The 22,495-nt window shown below is 35.5% G+C and overlaps 1 protein-coding gene across 9 annotated transcripts in view; it reads left to right on the forward strand.

Annotated features, from left to right (window-relative positions):
* Positions 1–22,495, forward strand: part of UVRAG (UV radiation resistance associated) — a 331,075-nt gene that overhangs the window by 156,384 nt on the left and 152,196 nt on the right. For all 9 annotated transcript variants that reach the window (XR_012423532.1, XR_012423530.1, XR_012423531.1 and 6 more), the window contains one exon: positions 13,100–13,226. Coding sequence is in view for 6 of the 9 variants with exons in the window: in XM_065528736.2 (XP_065384808.1) it covers positions 13,100–13,226 (127 nt within the window). In the remaining 3 variants the exon portion in view is untranslated. The remainder of the gene's footprint in view (positions 1–13,099; positions 13,227–22,495) is intronic.

Consider the following 22,495-nt stretch of genomic DNA (forward strand, 5'->3'; position numbering starts at 1 on the left):
CACTTATTTGTTTATTTAATGACTTGCTAGTGTGGGCTCATGCATGTTTATTTTATACTTTGGGTTACAATCCAGTACTATGTTATTTATTTTCTTGCTCAGTTTTGGATTTGGCCATTGAGAGATCTTTCCAGTTGGCTCTTACGTCCTTTTGATACACCCCTATCTCTTTGTTTGTTTTTAAAAGACTTCCTTACTCCTTGGCACTATGTGATCCAGTCTCATCTTGTGTTTTCCCCATCCCAGCCCTAGAATTAGCCATTTCTCCAAGAGCCCTGTTCCTTTTGTTTAATAATGATATTAAACAAATATTAAATGTTATTAATTTAATTAAAATATTAAATATTTTAATATTAAAATATTAAATTTAATATCAAATATTAAATAATGATATTAAACAAGATGTGGGCTTGTTGCCACTGGATTGCTTCTAGGATCTCTCAGTGGACAGAGCTATGTATGCACATGTTTCTATCTCTCTCTCTATGTATTAAAATGAGTTGGGGCCGGGCATGGTGGCTCGTGCCTATAATTCCAGCACTTTGGGAGGCCGAGGTGGGCGGAACACAAGGTCAGGAGATAGAGACCATCCTGGCTAACACGGTGAAACCCCACTCTACTAAAAATACATTTTAAAAAATTACCTGGGCGTGGTGGTAGGTGCCTGTAGTCCCAGCTACTCGGGAGGCTGAGGCAGGAGAATCACTTGAGTCTGGGAGCCTGAGGTTGTAGTGAGCCGAGATCGCACCACTGTACTACAGCCTGGGCGACAGAGCGAGACTCCGTCTCACAAAAAAAAAAAAAAAAGAAAAGAAAAGAAAAGTTAATACTAATCATTTATATTTTAATACCACAAAGTGCTTTCTAGCTGTCCCCTTCATGTTGTTTATTTGTATTATCTTTTTCTGATAGTGAGAAACCTGGCTCCCATTATCTGTCATTTATGTACTCATTTGTTCAGTCCTAGTATACGTGTAAAGTAGTTTCAGATTTGTTCTCTCTTGCTCCCGCTGTCTTCTTTAAGGAAATAAGGTCTTGCTCTGTCACCCAGGCTAGAGTGCAGTGGCACGATCATTGTTCACTGCAGCATCAAACTCCTAGGCTCAAGTTGTCCTGCCTCAGCCTCCTGAGTAGCCACCTGCCCAGATAATTTTCTATTTTTTGTAGAGGCAGACTTGCTGTATTTCTCAGGCTGGCCTCAAACTCCTGACCTCAAGCAATCCTCCTGCTTCAGCCTCCCGAAGTCTTTTCTCTTTTTTATTGAAATGGAGTCTCACTCTGTTGCCCAGGCTGGAGTACAGTGGCACGATCTGGGCTCACTGCAAGCTCCGCCTCCCAGGTTCACACCATTCTCCTGCCTCAGCCTCCCAAGTAGCTGGACTACAGGCGCCCGCCACCATGCCCAGCTAACTTTTTTTTTTATTTTTTATTTTTAGTAGAGATGGGGTTTCACCATGTTAGCCAGGATGGTCTCAATCTCCTGACCTTGCGATCTGCCCACCTTGGCCTCCCAAGGTGCTAGGATTACAGGTGTGAGCCACCGTACCCAACCAGTCTTTTTCCATTTTTAATTCAGATTTTTGTCTTCTTATTTTTGGTTTGTAAGTATATGTGTGTGTTTCTGTATACAAATCCTTTTTCTGTTTTGTGTGTTGGGAATACTTTCTTTTTGGTCTGTGTCTTGCCTTTTTGTATTCTTAACAGTATTTTCTAAAGAGCAAAAGTTTTGAAGTTTGATGAAATCCAACGTATTTAATTTTAATTTAATTTTTTGTGTTCAGGGATTTTTGTGTTAGAAATATTTGCGTAACCCAAGGTCACAGGAATTTTCTCCTATGTTTTGTTCTAACAGTTTAATAGTTTTGGGCTTTACATGTATATCTCCAATCCACCATTCTTACAGTTCTGTAGTTCATTGTTTTGTATCACATAAGTAAGGGTAATTTTTTCCCCCTGCATGGATATCCAGTTGATATCCATCATTGGATATCATGATTAGCATCGTTTATTGAATAGTCTTTTCATTCCTCATTTAATTGCCTTGATATGTTTGTTCAAAATCAATTGATCATATATGTGTACATCTATTTCTGGATTTTCTATTCTGTTCCATTGATCTATATGTCTGTATTTCCCCAATAGCCAACTCACTTATTATTGTAGATTTGTCATCTTAAAACTTGACCGGGTAAATCTTCCAACTTTGTTTTTTTTTTTTAGACTTCTGTGGTTTTTCTGGGTTCTCTATATTTCCAAGTTAATTTGAGAATCAGTTTGTCAATTCCTACACACACACAAAAAAGGCCTGCTGGAATTTTGATAAGAAGCTGTAGATAAAATTATGGAGAATTGCTGTCTTAACAATATTAGGTCTTTCAGTCCGTGAACATCGTGTATATCTCTTTTACTTAGATTTCTCTCTGATTCTCTTTATAATGTTGTAGCTTTCACTGTAGAGATTTTGGACATCTTTTGTTAGAGTTATTCTTAAGTGTTTTATGGGAGTTTTTTGGCAGGGGAGGCATTATTACAAGTGGAACTGTTTTTGAATTTTTATTTCTCATTTGTTTGCTGCTAGTATGTAAGAATACAATTAATTTTAACTTATTAATCTTCTGTATTACAATCTTGTTTTATTAACTTATTCATTATGCTAGTTATTTATAGTTTTTTGGGATTTTCTGTGTAAACAATCATAACGGCAAACTTGTAGAGTTTTATGCCCTTTATTTGATTTTCATCCATTACAGTGTTGGACAAAAAAGTAGTTAGAACAGGAATCCTCACCTTGTTACTGGTTTTAGGGAGAAACCATTCATTGTTTCTCTATTAAATATAGTACTAGGAATGCCCTTCATTAATTTTAGGAAGTTCCTCTTATTCCTAGTTTCTGAGAGTTTTTATCATGAATAGACATTGAATTTTGTCAGATGGTTTTTCTATATCCATTGAAATGATCATATGGTTTTTTTCTTTATTCTCTTATTGGTTTATTTTCAAATGTTTAACATTGCATTTCTGCAATAAGCCTACATTGATTATAATATATAATTATTTCTGTGTTTTGTTGGATTTGTTCTTATAATTTTTTTTCCTTCATATTGTCTTGGGTTTGCTTTGGTAATAATTTAAGAAATTTTGCACCTGTATTTATTAGGGATGTTGTGATACAATGTTTTGAATTGCCTTTTCGGATTTTGGTAGTAGGATTATGGTAGCCTGGTAAAATTAGTTGGGCAGTGTTCTTTTTTTCCTATTCCATCTTGCCCAGGAGCAGAAATCTGGACCTTTTAAATATTTTCTAGTTCTCTGCTGATATTTCACATCCTTTTATTCACTATAAGAATATTTCAATTTTTGTTGACATATTCGTGGGAGTGGCTTTAAAGTTTTTGGCAATCCTAACATCTGGATCATCTTGGGGTTGGCATCTGTTGGTTTTCTCCTCCCTAGAGAGTGAGTCACATTTTCCTGACTCTTCATATATTGGGTAATACTGCATAGTATCTTGGACATTGTGAATGTAATTTGGTGGAATCTCTGGATTTTGTTACTTTGTTCCAAAAAATGTTGATGTTTTTATTTTAGCAGATAGTTAACTTGGTTAGACTCAAACTGTCATGCCTGCAATGAACATTGGCTCAGATTTCAGTGTAGTCCTTTTACCCTTAGGCACAAGCTTCTTTCTGTTTGTCTCACGCATGTGTAGTATAGGACTTAAGAGACTTAGGTTGAATTTAAACAGAATCTAGGGTGCCCATTCTCTGCCTTCCTCTATTCTTGCACTCTTGATTGCCTGACCATTTTTCCCTGGTTCCTCTGGTCAGAAAGAAAGTTGACTTTCTTTTGGAGTTTGCAGCCACCCTCAGGGAAAAGCCACAGAAAAGGGGAATTTCATTTTATTGGTTGTTTATGCCAAGTTCTGACTCAACTCCAAAATATGCCTGCCATTGATCATTCTCAAGAACTTTCAAGTAGTGATTTTTGTATTTTTTCCATAGTCTATATCTGTTATCCATAGTCTGTGTCCTCTATGAGAGGACCAATTTGTTGCGTACTTACTTTTTTACACCAGAAGCAGAGCTCCTGTACATTTTATTATTACATATTTTTGCTGTATCCTCCTGGCTAAACCCGGGTTCTAAGCCTGTTATTGCTAAGTCTATGAAATTAATTGATTGGAAATATTTTCTAAGGAAATCTTTTCCTTTTCTTAGTGGTTGACTAGGTGTAGGTGCAGTAGAAACAACCTGTAAATGACATTTAAAAGCAAATGTGTTAAGTTTTGGGACAGCTGCCACAGTTTTAAAAACTTTTTTCTGATTGTTAATTATTTTCAATTTTGGGGGGGTTAAATTACTATAGATGAAGATAAAATATACCCTAAGCTGTCAATTCTCAAAGTTTTTGTCTCAAGACCCCTTTATACTCTTAAAAATCTCAAAGAATTCAGCAATACCTTTTTGTGAAAAATAAGCATATTTTTCTGAACAAAAGGTTTAATTAGCATTGCATTGCTTAAATATTTTGTGAATTTAACTCTATTAAGCTTATGTCTAGCCTAATAAAAGACACCTGGATTTTCACATCTGCTTCTGCAGTGAATCTGTTGCAATATCATAAGTCTTGCAGATTCTGGTAAACTCCATCATAGACTTATGAGAAAATGAGAGTGGAAAAGAGGCATACAGCTTAGTATTATGCTATTATATTTTATCTTACAAGAGTCTGTAAAGATGTCAGGAACCCTCACGATTCCCAGGAACATGCTTTAGGAACTTTTGCCCTAAGGCAAAAAGTTTTAACTCCAATATCATCAATGTGAAGACATTTGTTCCGTTACTAAGAGAACATCTCATATCAAAAATACAAAATCCAAAACACCCCAATGAGCATTTTCCTTGAGTGTCATGTTGGTGCTCAGAAAGTTTCAGATTTTGTAGCGTTTTGAACTTCAGATTTTCAGATTTGGCATACTCAACATATAATATGTTATTTATACGTTAGTCATCTTTCTGAAATGAATGTTTAACATTTCCCATTTTTTTTGGCAACGACTCACATATAGGAATGTGTGTATCTGTGATTTTCAGTTCACATATAGTGTTGTATAGAAACACTAAAATCTAATTAAAAGTAATCTATTGGAGATATATGTGTGACATTACACTTGGAGTAAACAGATAAATAGAACACTGAAACTCATTAGAAGATTATGGAACATTAAGATCTTTGAGCAATTCGTCTTTGATGCATTAGAAAGGAAGCAGAACTAGATTCCACATGGGTTTGTTTACTCATCAGAAATTGGAGCCAACAATTCTGGTTTTGAATGACTTGATATATTTCTATAAATGAGCCAGTTTCTGAACTTGGACCATAACACAAACACTATACACATACATGCCTTCCCATATTAATGTAGTATTTAGATTAACTTGTAACCTTAGTTCTTTAAATCTAGAAAACATATCTCAGTATGTACCCTGGAATAGAGCAGATTATCCTCCTAGCCAGGCATATCCCTGTGTTTTCTGAAGATTTGCTTTTCTTTTTCTGTATTTTCTTTCTCTGCCCAGGTAGAATTCAATTTACATATTTTGTGGAAAAATTCAAGTTAAGCAAGTTGAATACCTCACTCTTTGTGGGAAAAGATTGCTTCCTAAAGATTTTACCTTTTTCCTCAGTGATGTAAGAACACCTTAGGCTTCTTGATTATACTATTACATTGCTAAAGAAAACTCAGATTGTTTCTTCATTCCTTTTTCTTTCATAATAAACAAGCTCATTGACTTTTTTTCTAATTATTTTTATAATACATATAAGATTTATGATCTCATTTCATTTTTAAATGTACAGCCCGGTGGTATTAAATACCTTCAAAATGTCATGCAACCATCATCACCATCCATCTCCAGAAGTCTTTTAAACTGAAACTGTACCCATTAAACACTAACTCCTTGCTTCCCTCTACTCCCAGCCCCTTGCAACTACCATTCTACTTTTTGTCTCTGTGACTTTGACTGTACTCTATAAGGAACTCATATAAGTGGAATCATGCAGTGTATACCCTTTTATGGCTGGCAGTTTCACTTAGCATAATGTCCTCAAGATTCATCCATGGTGTAGCATATTGCAGAAATTTCCTTCCTGATTAAAGCTGAATAGTATTTCATTGTATGTATGTACCATATTTTGCTTATCCATTCATTTATTGATAGACACTTCGATTGCTTCTGGATCTTAGAATGTTGTGGACTTTTGGTTTCTGTTTTTACAGTGGGCCGGCAGGGCAAAATGGCTTTTATCTACAGTAGACCTAAATTCACAGAAAGTAGAGACCATTTCTCATTCATTTAGAAGCATGTAGTAGGGCCTTTATTAATGTTTGGTTTGTTTAGAAACATTCTTTGTAAAGCCATATTTCATAGACCTTTCAAGCTAAATATAATAGTGATTGGAAATAAGTTTTTCTGCTGTTTTCTCAGCTTGAATGTCTTTAACAGATGATCATACCATCTGTTTAGAATCAGTATTTCAGGGATGAGTAAGAAAGCATCTTGGGTGAGAAATGATTGCTGTAAGTACTTTTAACACATTGCCAAAAATCATTTTCCATGCCCGTTGCTTCAATAAGGCCATAGCATGATGCATCTCACTGAGTTCCCAGGCTTCCTCACTGTCTGTGAGTCAAATCAAGATACTAACCTTTTCCTTTTAAAGTTTTCTATCAGCTTATCCTGGATCCTTAGTAACCTATTTATTTAATGGATGAGTTTTGTAGTTACAATTTTAATTGTTTATACCTTAGGAAGGAGATAAAAATTTACTAGCTATAACCAATTTGCTGTTTGCTTAAGATATATGTCATGGAAAATCATGAAAAGTATATTAGTGACACTGATAAAGACCAGGAGAGAAGGACATACACATTCACAGTGCAGTAATTGTGTGTGTATGCACACATATTCAGGCACATACATACTCATTTTGGGGACAAAATTTCAGATTTGTATCTGGAGGTAAATTCAGGCAAGGCTTTTGGAGCAAAAAAGAGGCTGGGTAAAGTTTAAGCAGTGGTTTGATGTAATATTTATATGGAAACATAAGTTAACAAACAAGTTTAATTGTATCCCTGGCTGGTACAATGGGTCAGGAATTTTGTTTTATTAAATGTGTATTCATTAAAATTGATTTTTAATATGACTTAAAAATAAACTTTCTTTTTCAAGGTAGTTTTAGATTCATAGAAAAATTAGGCAGAAAGTACAGACTTCCCATATAACCCACCCCATCCCCAATTTCTTCTGTTATAACATCTTGTACTAGTGTGGTACATTTGTTATATTGGTTAATTAATATTAATACATTATTATTAACTAAAGTCTATAGTTTACATTAGGGTTTACCCTTTATGTTATACAGTTCTATGAGTTTTGACAAATGTATTGTATTATGTATCTGTACAGCATCAAACAGAATAGTTTCATTGCCCTAAAAATATCCTATCCTCCACGTGTTCAATATATCCTTTTCTCCCTCCCCTGATGACTGATCTTTTTACTGTCTCTATAATTTTGCCTTTTCCAGAATTTTATACAGTAGGAATCATACAGTATGTAGCTTTTTCAGACTGGCTTCTTTCATTTAGCAATATGCATTTATGATTTCTCTGTCTTTTGATGGGTTGATAGCTCATTTCTTTTTATCACTGAGTAATACTCCATTGTATATATACCACAGTTTATCTGTTGACTTATTGAAGTATATCTTGGTTGCTTCCAAGTCTTGGCAATTATGAATAAAGTTGTTGTAGACATTTGTGTGTAGGTTTTTGTGTAAACGTAAGTTTTCAGTATCCAGGTTAATATATGAGAGTATGATTGCTAGATTGTATAGGAAGCCTATTTTAGCTTTGTAAGAAACTGCCAGACTATCTGCCAAAGTGGCTGTACCATTTTGCATTCCCACCTTCAGTGAATGACAGTTCGTGTTGTTCCATATCTTTGCCAGCATTTGGTGGTATGAGAGTTTTCGATTTTATTCTAATGGGTATGTAGTCATATCACATTGTTGTTTTAACTTGCAATTTCCTAATGACTTATGATGTTAAGCATCTTATAGATGGCATGCTTGCCATCTATATATCTTCTTTGATAAGATACCTGTTCAGTTCTTTGTTGTATTTTTAAATTGGGTTGTTTGTTTTCTTTTTTTTTTGGAGACGGAGTCTCGTTCTTTCACCCAGGCTGGAGTGCAGTGGCACGATCTTGGTTCACTGAAACCTCTACCTCCCAGGTTCAAGCAATTTTCCTCCCTCAGCCTCCCAAGTAACTGGGATTACAGGTGCACACCACTGTGCCTGGCCAGGTTTTTTTTGTAATTTTGTGAAAGATGGGGTTTCGCCGTGTTGATCAGGCTGGTCTCAAACTCCTGACTTGAGATAATCTGCCTGCCTTGGCCTCCCAGCGTGCTGGTGTTACAGACGTGAGCCACTGCACCCAGTCAGGGTTGTTTGTTTTCTTAATGTTGAATATTAAGAGCTTTTTGAGGCCAGGCCCAAGTGGTAGATCACACTTGGGCAACATAGTGAGACCCTGTCTGTATTTTTTTTTTTTTTTTAATGAGAATTCTTTGTATATTTTGGATACCAGTTCTTTATCAGGTATGTTTTTTGCATAGTTTTTCTCCCAGTCTGTGGCATGTCTTTACTCTTAACACAGTATCTTTGGCAGATTTTAATGATTTCCAAGATACCAATTTCTTTTTTTGTGGATCTTGCTTTTGGTGTTATATCTAAAAAGTTATCTCCAAACCCAGAGTCTTCTGTGTTTTCTCCTGTGTTATCTTCTAGAAGTATAATTTTTAATTTCACATTTAGATCTGTAATGCGTTTTGAGTTAACTTTTTGTGAAGGGTGTAAGGCCTGTATCTAGATTGATTACTCCCTCCCTCCCTCCCTCTGTTTCTTCCTTCTTTCCTTTCATTTTTTGCATGTGGCGGGCCAGTGGTTTCATCATTTGTGAAAAGACTATCCTTTCTGCATTGAATTGCTTTTGTTTCTTTGTCAAATATTCTTTGACTATATTTGTTTGGGTATATTTCTAGGCTCTGTTCCATTTGATTGATCTATTTGTCTGTTCTTTTACCCATACCACCCTGTCTTGATTACTGTAGTTTATGGTAATTCTAGACATCGGCTACTGTCAGTCTTCCAACTTTGTTCTTCTCCTTCAATATTGTATTGTGTATTCTGGGTCTTTTGCCTTTATATAAACTTCAGAATCAGTTTTAATACTAACAAAATAATTTGATGGATAATTGGATAATTTGATTCCACTTGTTCATTGCTGTTACACAGGAAGACATCTAACTTTTTATACATATTAATTCTATATTCTGCAATCTTGCTATAATTACTTTTTCCAGGAGGGTGTTTTTTTGTTTTGTTTGTCAGTTCTTTTGGATTTTCTATATAGAGACAAAAATATTATCTGCAGACAAAGATCGTTTTATTTCTTCTTTCCCAACATGTGTAGCTTTTTTTTTCTTTTTCTTGTCTTATTTCATTAGCTAAGACTTCAAGTATAACTATGTTGAATAGGAATGAAAGGTGTCATCCTTGTCTTGTTTTCAGACATAAGGGATAAGCATCTAATTTCTTACTATTAAGTATGATGTTAGCTGTAGATTATTTGGTAGATGTTCTTTACCAGTTAAGGAAGTTCCCCTCTTTTCCTTATTAACTGAAAGTTTTTATCATGAATCATCATTGGGTTTTGTCACATGCTTTTTCTGTATCTATCAATATGTATGATCATATCATTTTTTCTTCCTCAGCCTGTTGATGTGATGAATTACATTAATTGCTCTTTGAATGTTGAACCAACCTTGCCTACCTGGGATAAATTCCATGTTGCCATGTTATATAATTATTCTTATACATTGTTGGATTTGATTTGCTAATATTTTGTAGTGTCTTTGTCTGGTTTTTGTGTCAGGGTGATGCTGGCTTCACAGAATGAGTTAGAAAGTGTTCATCAGCTTCTAATTTCTGAAAGAGATTCTGAAGAACTGGTATTGTTTCTTACTTAAACATTTAGTAGAATTCACTGTGAAACCAAGTAGAACTTTTTTTTTTTTTGGTCCTGTTTTGGAAGGTTAGTAATTGTTGATTTAATTTCTCTCTCTCTCTCTTTTCTTTTTCTTTTTTCTTTTCTTTTTTTTTTTTGAGACAGAGTCTTGCTCTGTTGCCCAGACTGAGTACAGTGGCACAATCGTGGCTCACTCTAGCCTTGAACTCCTGAGCTCAAGTGATCCTTTCACCTCAGCCTCCTGAGTAGCTGGGACTACAGATGCATGCCACCACATCCAGCCAATTTTGTTATTTTTTAAATTTTTTATGGACGGAATTTCACTATGTTGCCTAGGCTGGTCTCCAACTTCTGGGCTCAAGCAGTCCTCCCACCTGGGCTTCCTAAAGTGTGAGATTACAGCCATGTGCCACCATATCCTGCCTAATTTCTTTATTACCTCTTTCTCCTACTGTGAGTTTTGGTAAATTGTCTTTCAAAGAATTGGTTTATATCATCTAAGTTACCAAACTTCTGGGCATAGAGTTGTTTATAGTATTTTTTTATTCTTCTGATGTTTGTGAGATCAATTGTGATAACCCCTCTTTCTTCATATTAGTAATTTTTGCCTTTTTTCTTTTTTCCTTGAATAGTCTGGCTAGAATTTTTTAAAATTTTATTATTATTATTATTATTATTATTATTATTATTATTATTTTGAGACAGATTTTCACTCTTGTTGCCCAGGCTGGAGTGCAATGATGTGACCTCAACTAACTGCAACTTCCACATCCCAGGATCAAGCAATTCTCCTGCCTCAGCCTCTCAAGTAGCTGGGATTACAGGTGCCTGCCACCATGCCCAGCTCATTTTGTATTTTTAGTAGAGATGGGGTTTCATCATGTTGACCAGGCTGGTCTCAAACTCCTGACCTCAGGTGATCCGCCTGCCTCAGTGTCCCAAAGTGCTGGGATTACAGACCCAGCCCTGACTAGAGTTTTATCAATTTTATTTACCTTTTCAAAGAACCAGTTGTTGGTTTCATTGATTTTTCTGTAGTGGATTTATTCTATTTAGATTTAGCTGGCTTCTTGAATGTGTAGATTTCTTTCTTCTGCCTAATTTGGTAAGTTTTTTAGTTCTTTTAGACACAGTCTTGCTCTGTCGCCCAGGCTGGAGTATAGTGGCATTATCTTGGCTCACTGCAACCTCCACCTCCCGGGTTCAAGTGATTTTCCCACCTCAGCCTCCTGAATAGCTGGGATTAAAGGCGCCCACTACCATGCTTGGCTAATTTTTTTATTTTTAGTAGACACGGGGTTTCACCATGTTGGCCAGGGTGGTCTCAAACTCCAGACCCCGAGTGATCTGCCCACCTCAGCCTCCCAAAATGCTGGGATTACAGGTGTGAGCCACTGTGCCTGCCCCTAATTTGGCAAGTTTTTTAGCCATTATTTCTTTTCTTTTCCTTTTTTTTTTTTTTTTTTTTTCTGGTGACAGGATCTTGCTCTGATACTCAGGCTGAAGTACAATAGCATGATCATAGCTTACCACAGCCTTAAACTCCTAGGCTTGAATGACCCTCCTGCCTCAGCCACTGAGTCGTTGGGATTACAGGCATGAGCCACCTTGCCTGGCTCCATTATTTTTTCAAGTACTTTTTCAGTCATTCTTTGTTTCTCTTTTCTTTCTAGTACTCTGATGACACAGAAGTTAGCTCCTTTGGTATAGTTACACAGGTCCCTGATGTTTTGTTCTTTTTTTTAAAGGCTATTTTCTCTCTGTTGCTAAAATTGGTAGTTTCAGTATTCTGTTCACAGACTTTTCTCTGTTTCCTCTATTCTGCAATTGAGCCTATTCACTGAGTTTTTGTTATTTTTTGTTCTAAAATTTCCATTTGGTTCTCTATATCTTCTGTTTCTTTGCTGAGACTTTCTAGGTTTTTCTTTTCTACTTTTTCATTTGTTTCAAGCATGTTTTTAATTGCTATTGAAGCATTTTTATGTTGACTGCTTTTAGGTCTTTATCAGATAATTGTAACATGTCTATCATGTCAGTATTGGCATCTGTTGCTTGTGCTTTTTCATTTTCTTTGACATTTTCCTGGTTCTCGGTGTGGTAAGTGGTTTTTGATTGAAACTTGGACATTTTGGGCATTATGTTTTAAGTCTCTGGTGGGTGGTAAAAGTCCAGTAGCCCCATGTGGTGTCAGTAGTTACCACATGGGACTCGTTTGGTTACTGCCTATCTGGGATGAAAACCTCAGGCCTCTGCTTGGCCTTCTTTCAAACAGGCAGGGGTTAGAGCACCTTGGTTTGTTTTGGCAAACGTGGAAATCTACTTTTTGTTTCTATGGGCTTGCCTATTCTGGACATTTCATATAAATGGAGCCATATAGTGTGTGGGCTTTTAAAACTGAATTCTTTAACTTAGCATAATGTTTTTAGGGTTCATCCATGTTGTAGCATTTGTCAGTACTTAATTTCTTTTTATTACAAAATAATATTTGATTGTATGGACTGGCCACATTTTATTTATCCTTTCATCAGTTGGTGGACATTTGGGTTTTTTATGTTGTTTGGCTATTATGAGTAATGCTGCTATGAACATTTGTGTTCAGGCTTTTGTGTGGATATGTGTTCAGTTCTCTTGGTATATATCTAGAAGTGGAATTGCTGGATCTTATGGTACCTCTATATTTAACTTTCTGAGAACTTACTTGTTATTAAGTTTTAAAAATCTTATTGTACTGTATTGTGGTATCAGAGAAGGTACCTGAGATATTTTGTGTAGTGTCTGTTGGGTCCCCAGACTTAAGATTTACTTTTATTCTTATTCTTTGCTTATTTCTATATGATTTTAATTAAAAGGATGGTGCTGATAATTAAGTTACTCAAGAATTCCGTAAGTTTGATGAGTATTAAAATGCTTTAAACCATTATTTATTTTTAAACATTGTGAGTATATAATTATTCATAGTCATGACATTTATATTCATAAATATACCTGTGATTTTATTTATTTAGAAAAAAAAAAGTGAATGCCTGCAGTTAAAAATTTTGGTGCTTCAAAATGAACTGGAACGGCAGAAGAAAGCTTTGGGACGGGAGGTGGCATTACTGCATAAGCAACAAATTGCGTTACAGGACAAAGGTGAGTGGAAATATGATACAAACAGCCTAACCTCCACCTTCAGTAGTTCTCCTTTCTTCTTCACAAGCTCAAATAGTCAATTTTTGTGTAAATACAGTCACACATCACTTAATGACAGGGATGTTCTAGAAATGCATCCTTTGGTGATTTCCTCCTGAGCTGCCATCATAGAGTATGCTTACACAAGCCCAGATGGTGTAACCTACTACACACCTAGGCTATATGGTATAGCCTATGGCTCTTAGGCTGTAAACTTGTACAGCATGTTACCATACTGAATACTGTAGGCAACTATAACACAATGGTCAGTGTTTATATGTCTAATATATCTAAGCATAGAATAAAAATACTATACTATAATTTTATGGGACCACCATCATGTATGTGGTTTGTTGTTGATTAAAACATCATTATACAGTGCATGATTGTATGGTGATAGAATTTTCTCCAATTTTAAAAATATTTTTGCAAGTATTTTGAAGTTAGTCCGTATAGACAAGTGTACAAATCTGTATTCAAATGGTCCTGGACTTACAATGGTTTGATTTAATGATGACTTAACTTACGATTTTCAGTTTTATAATGTGCAAAAGCTACATGTGTTTGGTAGAAACCATACTATGAATTTTGAATTTTGAATTTTGATCTTTTTCCAGGCTAGCAATATGCGGTATGATATTTTCTTGCTATGCTAGGCAGTGGCAGTGAGCTGCAGCTCCCAGTCAGCCACATGATTATGTGGGTGAACAACTGGTACTCTATACTGTACTCTGTTGCCACTGTTTTTTGGATATTGTGTTTTATGTTTTCACATCCCATCTAGTCTACAAAATGCTCATCTGTATATGGTATTCAATGCTGTGTTATAAAATAAGCTTTGTGTTAGATGATTTTGCCCAACTGTAAGCTAATGTAAGTGTTCTGACACCTTAAAGTAGGCTAGGCTAAGGTTTCCTGATCAGTAGGTTAGGTGTATTAAATACATTTTCAACTTACGATATTTTCAGCTTACAATGGGTTTATCAGGATATAACCTCATGGTAAGTTATGGAGAAGTTGTGTACACAGAGCTTGAATTTTCACAAAGCAAACACACCCATGTGAGCAGAATCTCAATCAAGAAACAGGACCCCAAAACCTGGGAAGCCTCCTCAGGCTTCCTTCCATTTACCACATCTCCAGCCAGACTAGCCACTGCCAAGACTCAAACCAGATTGGTTTTGCCTAATTTTGAACTTTATAGAAGTAGAATCATGTATGTACATGTGGTGGCTCTTTTCAACATTATATTTGTAGAGTCACTCTTACCTTCATGTTGTTGCAGTTTATTCATGCTTAATGCCAAATAGTATTCCATTATATGAGTGTGAATGTATTTATCTACTCTTGCCATTGGTTTCAGTGATTTTCATTTTTGTACCATTATAGTTAATGCTTCCATGAACCTTCTAGGTTTCTGAGTGAAGAACTTTCGTATGTTTCTTAATAAAGATTTTTAGATATTTCAGTTGAGTAGAAACTGAGGGGTAGAATTACAGTCAGAGAATGTACGTATCTTCAGCTTTAGTAGATCGTGTCCAACGGTTTTCCAGTATGATTGTGCCAATTTATCTCCCCTCCATCCAGTACTGCTCCTTCCTACATCCTTGTCAGGAATTTCTTTTTTTTTTTTTTTTTTTTTTTTGTATATTTTGTATTTATCGCATTTGGTAATTTGTATTTTTCACTTTAGCCTTTCTGTTGGATATGTTGTAATATCCTCTTGCAGTTTTAATTTTTGTTTTCCTGAAGACTAATGAAGTTAGTCTTTCATATGTTGTAAGTTTTATAAATGTTTCATATGCTTCTTGCTGACTGAGATACACTCTTCTGTGATATACCTGTTGAAATATTTTGCCAATTGAAATTTGGTTTGACTGTTTTTTTTGGTAAGATTTCTTTATATATTATGGATATGGGTTCTTTATTTGGCATGTGCTTAAAAATATATTCTCCCATTTTGTGGCTCGCTCTTTAAAGAGATTTCACTCTTTAATGATACCTTTAAATGAACAGAAGTTCCATTTTATCAGTCTTCGATATATGAGGCTTTTTGTGTCTATTTGGAGAAATATTTACCTATTTTAAGATTTTATAGATGTTTTTCTATGTGTTCTTTAAAATGCTTTACTATTTTACTTCTTACGTTTTTATCTGGAATTCATCTGGAATTACTTTTTGTATGTGATGTAAGGTAGGAGTCGAGATTTTATTTTTTTCATCTTGATAGTCAGTTGACCCAGCACCATTCACTGAAGATCATCCTTTCTCCATTGCATTGCAGTTTTGCTTTTCTCATAAATCAAATGACCATATGCTTGTAAGTCTGTTAAGAACCCTCTGTTCTGTTCTGTTGATCTATTTTCTGTTCCTTTGCCATTTTCTCGCTGTTTTAATTTTTTTCATGTTACAATAGGTGTTGATATCTGTTAAAGTTCTTCAGCTTAGTTGTTTTCTTCAAGATTACCTCGGTTATTTTTGCTGTATGTCATTTTCATGTGAATTTCTACATAGAAAAGAAAACCTTGCTGGGATATTTTTTCTTAATTGTCATACATCATTGCTGGGACTTGCTAGGATTTTAATGGAACTGCATTGAATATATTTGTCAAATGTAATTGGGGATAATAGACATCTTTACAATATTGAGGCTTCCATCCCAAGAAAATGATATATGCCTTTGTTTATTAGATCTTCTTTGCAAAACATTATTGAAATAAGATAGTGTATGGGTCTTTCCCATGATTTATTGAATTTATTTCTGGTTTTTGATGTTTTATGATACTATTGTACATATCATTAAATTTTATTTTTACTAGTTTCTGGTGTATAGATGTACAATTAATTGGTTTTCTAAAAGTGACATTGGTATTTATTATGTTTAAAGAAAAATTCACCAGAAGCCTTATAGACACATTAGTAATTGTTAATGTTACGGTTACAGCCCTACAGATGCAGTCTTGCTGTGGTTATTTATTTACATTCTAATTTAGTTGCATTATAATTACATTTCATTACACTAAAATTAGTAATGATTTTAACTATTTAGTTGTTATAAATATAAAAAATTGCAGAAAATTTAAAAATCAGATTTATTGAGATTTAATTCCCATACCATATAATTTGCCATTTAAAGTGTATAATTCAGTTTTTCTTAGTTTATTCACAGAGTTGTGCAGTGATCATCACAATCTGATTGTCCCGCCTTCCACACTGCCCCTCCGCGAATTCTAAGTAACCACCAGTCTACCTTCTTTCTCTAGATTTGCCTTTTCTGGACATTCTTTTGTAAACAGAATCATGCAATGTTGTGGTCTTTTATGACCAACTTCATTTGTTTAGCATAATATTTGTAAGGTTCATCCACGTTGTATCATGCATCACTACTTCATTTTTACTGCTGAATAATACATTCAGTTATATGAATATGTCACGTTTTAAAAATCCATTCATTGGTTGTTGGACATTTGGGTTGTTTCTGCTTTTTGTCTATCACAGATAAAGCTGCTTATGAACATTCAGATGCAACTTTTTATAGGGATGTTTGTTTTCATTCCTGTTATGTACACCTGGAAGTGGAATTGCTGGGTCATATGGGAACTCTATTTTTAACTTTTTGAGTGACTGCCAACCATTTTCCACAGCAGCTGTTTTACATTCCTACCAACAGTATATGAGGGTTCCAATCTCCCCATTTTCTCACCAATATCTGTTATTATCTTTCCTTTTAATTATAGCCATCCTACTGAGTATAGCGTTGTATCTCATCGTAGTTTGGATTCAAATTTACCTAATGACGTACATACTTCTTACGCCAGATTTTTGTATGTTAATTTTATATCCAAGGAACTTATTAATTAGTTCTAATAATGGTTAGATTGTTTTAAATTTTCTGTGTGTGCAGTCATCTCATCTGCAAATGATGGCATTTTTATTTCTCATTTCCTAATACGTATGCCTTTAAAACTTTTTTCTTACCTGTTGTGTTGTCTGGGACATCCAGTATAATATTAAATAGAAGTAGTGTCAGTGCATATCCTTTTCTCCTTTCCAGTCTCAGTGAAAGTTTTGTAATATTTCACCATTACATAGAGGGTTTACTATAAGCATCCTTTACCCATTTTGTGGTTTACCCTTGTGCATCATTTACCCATTTTGTTATTTTTGCTTTAACTGGTTTTTTTTTTTTTTTTTGAGATGGAGTTTCGCTCTTGTCTCCCAGACTGGCGTAAAATGGCGTGGTCTTGGCTCACTGCAACCTCCGCCTCCGGGGTTCAAGCGATTCTCCTGCCTCAGCATCCCAAGTAGCTGGGATTACAGGCACCCGCCACCACGCCTGGCTAATTTTTGTATTTTTAGTAGAGATGGGGTTTCGCCATGTTGGCCAGGCAGTTCTCACACTCCTGACCTCAGATGATCCACCTGCCTCGGACTTCCGAAGTGCTGGGATTACAGGTGTGAGCCAGCAGCCCGGCCGCATTAACTGTTCTTTTAATGAATTGATAAAGAGCTCAATATGTGAATTTTCATTTCTTTGCTTTTATTATTTTCTTAAAAATCAGTTTTAATGAGATATATTTTACAAACAATCAAATTAATCTATTTAAAATACACAGTTTGATGAGTTTAACTAATGTATTCAGGCAGGTAACCACCACCACCACAATCAGCGATAACATTTCTGTCATTGTAAACAGCTTTTTGGCCTCATTGTAGTCAGTTCCTTCCTCCATCGTTTGACCACTAGCAATTACTGATGTGCTTTCTGATACCATTTACCTTTTCTAGCATTTCATATGAATGGAATCTTACAATATGCACTTTTTATATCTGGCTTTTTTTCACTTAGCATAGTAGCTTTGGGATTTATGTGGTTGTCTGTGTCAGGAATTCATCTTTTCATTGCTGCGTAGTATTCACTATATGTACATACATTTTATTTATACATTTACCTGTTGATGGCCATTGGGTTTGTTTCCAGTTTTGAATTATCGTGGATAAAGCTGCAGTAGATATTCAAGTATAAGCCCTTGTGTGGGTATATTCTGTTGGTTAAATATTAATAACTAGGTGTGGGATTGCTGGGGTATAGTAAATGTGTGTTTAACTTTCTAAAAAACTACTAAGCTGTTTTGCATTTTCAAGCAATATATGAAAGTTTCACTTAATCCACGTCTAAACATTAATTTTAGATTTTAGCCATGTTACTGGGTATGTAGTGGTTTCTCATTGTTTTAGTTTGTATTTCCCTGATAACTAATGTGGCTGAGCATCTTTTCTTGTGCTTATCTGTTACCTGTCTCTTTCCTCCGATGAAATGTCTGTTTAGGTCTTTCATCTGTTTTTTGGAAAGTGGGGAAGGGAGGTGGATGGTAACCTTACTAAGTTGTAAGAGTTCTTTTTATATTCTGGATATGTTCTTTATCAGATATATGCTTAACATATTTTTTCTTCCCATCTTAACAGTGTATTTTGAGTTTATTCATCATTGTTTAAAAAGTTTATTCTTCTTTGGGAGGCCGAGATGGGCGGATCACGAGGTCAAGAGATCGAGACCATCCTGGCTAACATGGTGAAACCCCGTCTCTACTAAAAAAATACAAAAAATTAGCCGGGCGAGGTGGCGGGCGGCTGTAGTCCCAGCTACTCGGGAGGCTGAGGCAGGAGAATGGTGTAAACCCGGGAGGCCGAGCTTGCAGTGAGCTGAGATCTGGCCACTGCACTCCAGCCTGGGTGACAGAGCGAGACTCCGTCTCAAAAAAAAAAAAAAAAAAAAAAAAAAAAAAAAAAAAGGGTTTATTCTTTTTTTCCTTTTTTTTTTTTTTTTTTTTGGAGACGGGGTCTCACTGTGTTGCCCAGGTTGGAGTGCACTGGCATCATCTCAGGCCACTGCAACTTTCTGGGTTCAAGTGACTCTCCTGCCCCAGCCTCCCGAGTAGCTGGGACTACAGGCGGGATTATAGGTGTGTACCACCACGCCTGGCTGGGTGGGATTATAGGTGTGTACTACCACGCCTGGCTAATTTTTGAATTTTTAGCAGAGATGTGGTTTCACCATATTGTCCAGCCTGGTCTTGAACTGCTGACCCCAAGTGATCCGCCTGCCTCCCAAAGTGCTGGGATTACAAGTGTGAGCTACCACGCCTGGCCACTTCTGGAACTTTCCTTGTGTTTGTTCACCCGCTGCATTGTGGCCTGGAAACACTCCCCATGTAGTGATTTGGAGCCGTTATAGGGCTTACATTTCCTTGTTTTCATTCTCCCAGGCATCATTATACTAGGCTGCCTCTTATCTATTGTCTGAAAACTGTTGTTACATATAATTTTGTATGACTTTCTAGTTGTTTACAGTGGGAGGAAAATCTGATGTATGTTGGTCCATCAGTCAGAAATAGAAGTCTTTTTCCTTTGCTTTTTTACCTCTATACTTGCTTTTATGAGAACACACTTTACTCATCTCTCCTTGGTTTATTTCTTTTGGTTCTTCAAAGACATGCGCAAATACTACCTCTCCTTGAGACTTTTTTCTCCCTCAGATAAAAGTTTCCTGCTCCTTCTGTGTTCCCACAGCATTTTGATATCATCTTATCTTCCCACTTAGTTGGTAAGCCCTTTCAGGGCAGGGACTTTGCATTTTTATGGTATCCTCCTCAGTGCCCAACATTGAGGCCCTCAGTGAGTATTACACAGCATGAATCTTTGAGGGGCTTTTATATACGTAATGTGCCATTAAATGTAGTACATGAATTATTTATCATTATTTTATTTGTTGCATCCGTTTGTGGTTTCCTGGTTAGTTTTCGGTGTATTTCACATAGTTGACATTGGTGGATGAATGAGACGTAATAGGAAACAGAAAATCTACTGTGGCAAGAGTGTATTTGGAATGTGAATAAAATAAGTCATTTTTAGCAAGTTTTAAAGTTTTGACCTATATGAACTGTAAGTTACATTACAAAGAATAATTTTATAAATATGATTTTTCTTCATTTCAGTAATTTTAAAAAATAAGTTTTTATAAAGGAACAGACTTTGATTCAGAATGCCTTGTTTCACGCCTGGCTTCATTGTTTACCAGCTGTGTAACCTTGTCCAATAACTTAGTGTTATCTCTCCAATGGGGTTAATAATAATACTTAAAACTGTATCTCACTGAGTTTTAACAGGCTTCCAAGTTCTGCTGATGTTTCTGGTCTATGAACCACATTTTGTGTAGCAAGAATGTGTATGATATGATCAGATGAGTTATGAAAATGAAATGGTCTTATAAAAATAGGAACAAAACACCATCTGTTTTATTCCTATATCATACTCTGGTGGGTTTCTGTACCTTTAAGATAAAAGGCTCAACTCAAGATGACTTACAAAGGCCTCCAGTGGCTCACCTCAATCTGAATGCTTCAACCACATTGAACTCTTTTAGTTACTTAAGTATGCTTTGTTCTATCTTACCTGCATTCAGGCCTTTGCCTAAATGCTATTTTCACCAAGTAACCATCACTGATTCCCTTTTCTTTCTCCTCCCACCCCTAGGTTAAATGTACTACTGTGTGTTTCCATAGCACCCTATATTTTTTGATAGCACTTTGATTATTAGTCTGTCTCCTTCTCTAGACAGATTCTGAGGGTAGGCACTGTTCAAGGACCACACTAAATATTCATGTCTTTTAGGCATGGTATAATACCTGGGATATAGTACACATAGAATAAATATTTGTTGAATGAAAGCATCATGCTTATGCTTATGTCATGGGTATCATTGCTAAAGAAAGACTTCTCTAACTTCTAGTTTAGTATTCATGTGGGAAGACTGATATTCTTATGAGAAAGACTGCAGAAAACGTATACGTTGTTTGGCAGTGATAAATATCTGCATTCCAATACAACTTGCATATTGAAATTTATAAATGAGAGTCAAAAGGAATAATGCCATTTAAAATCATGAAGCATTATGATAAAGTCCACTTGTCTTTGTTAGAGTGGCCCCAAATAAATAGACAGTCGTTTTGTATATACAAGGCCTGCTTCAAAAGATTTCATCTTCTGTGAAAAGACACATTTCTTACAGTGCTTTGGAAGTACCATAAACTTTTACTGTACTTACATTGCCTGCTACCTGTGGCATATGTTTCTGCATATCTTACCTTTTTAAAGATCATTAACTTTCAAAATGAAAACACTATAAGGTTTTGAAGGGTTTAGGGACTTTTGACCTTTTCTAGTAAGAGTAATAATAGTAGCAATAATGTATCCAGTACAGTGCTTATTACTATAAATATGTGATACTGTTTAATCACTACAATGACTTTATGAGGTAGATGCTATTATTATTTACCTTTTATAGCTGAGGAAACTATGTCAGGGTCAGAGAGATTAAGTAACTTACTTAAATTCATGTAGCTAATGAGAGGTGATATTGGAATCTATTGATTCCAAAGCTCTCAATCACTGAATAATACTACATTTTTATAACTAGTATGATATATAAAGCCAAGGGATATATTTTATTCTAGAATATGGCAAAAATATATGGAGATATAGTTCTTTAACTGTTTCTGGTTGTATATTTGCCTATTAGGATGGAAAGAGGTCCAGGATGTCTATCCTTAGATTATAAGCAAATGAACCTCTAAACAGTTGTATCTATACCATTTATAAGACTGAGGTTTAATAATAATTGCTCATATTTAGAGAATAGGAGCTTGTATTTATATTTTATAGAATGCAAGCTGGTATTAATTGCTTTTATATATAGACTATTAGTGCCAGGAAATGTCATGTTTTCTCTTCTTTACCTAATTTTGTCCTAATAGTCCTATACATTAAAGATACTGTTATTATCCTTCTAATGATAAAGATACTACATATTAGTACCCAGTTTGCAGATGAGGATGATTTGTCCAAAGCCACATAACAAGTTATGTGCCCAAAGCCACATACATAGAAAGTTACGGCAGAGCCTGTGTTCAGAGTTTCTGCTGCCTAACTGTGCTGCAAAGGGAGGTTATAGAATTTTTGTAGATGTCTCTTCTAGTATTTTAATTCTGACAGCCAAATCAGTTGCACAGTCTTGAATCTCTGTTTTACCCTGCAGAGAAAGAATGGTCATCTTCAAGTTAAATACGTATTTGTCATGGTGGATCGCAATCGTTGATTTTTAACACCGACTTTGTACTTCAAGTGCCCTTTTCTCACTTTTCTATATGTTTTTGAGATGAGAATTACTTTGT

The sequence above is a fragment of the Macaca fascicularis genome, chromosome 14 (genome assembly GCF_037993035.2).
Source record: "Macaca fascicularis isolate 582-1 chromosome 14, T2T-MFA8v1.1".
NCBI classification, from domain to species: Eukaryota; Metazoa; Chordata; class Mammalia; order Primates; family Cercopithecidae; genus Macaca; species Macaca fascicularis.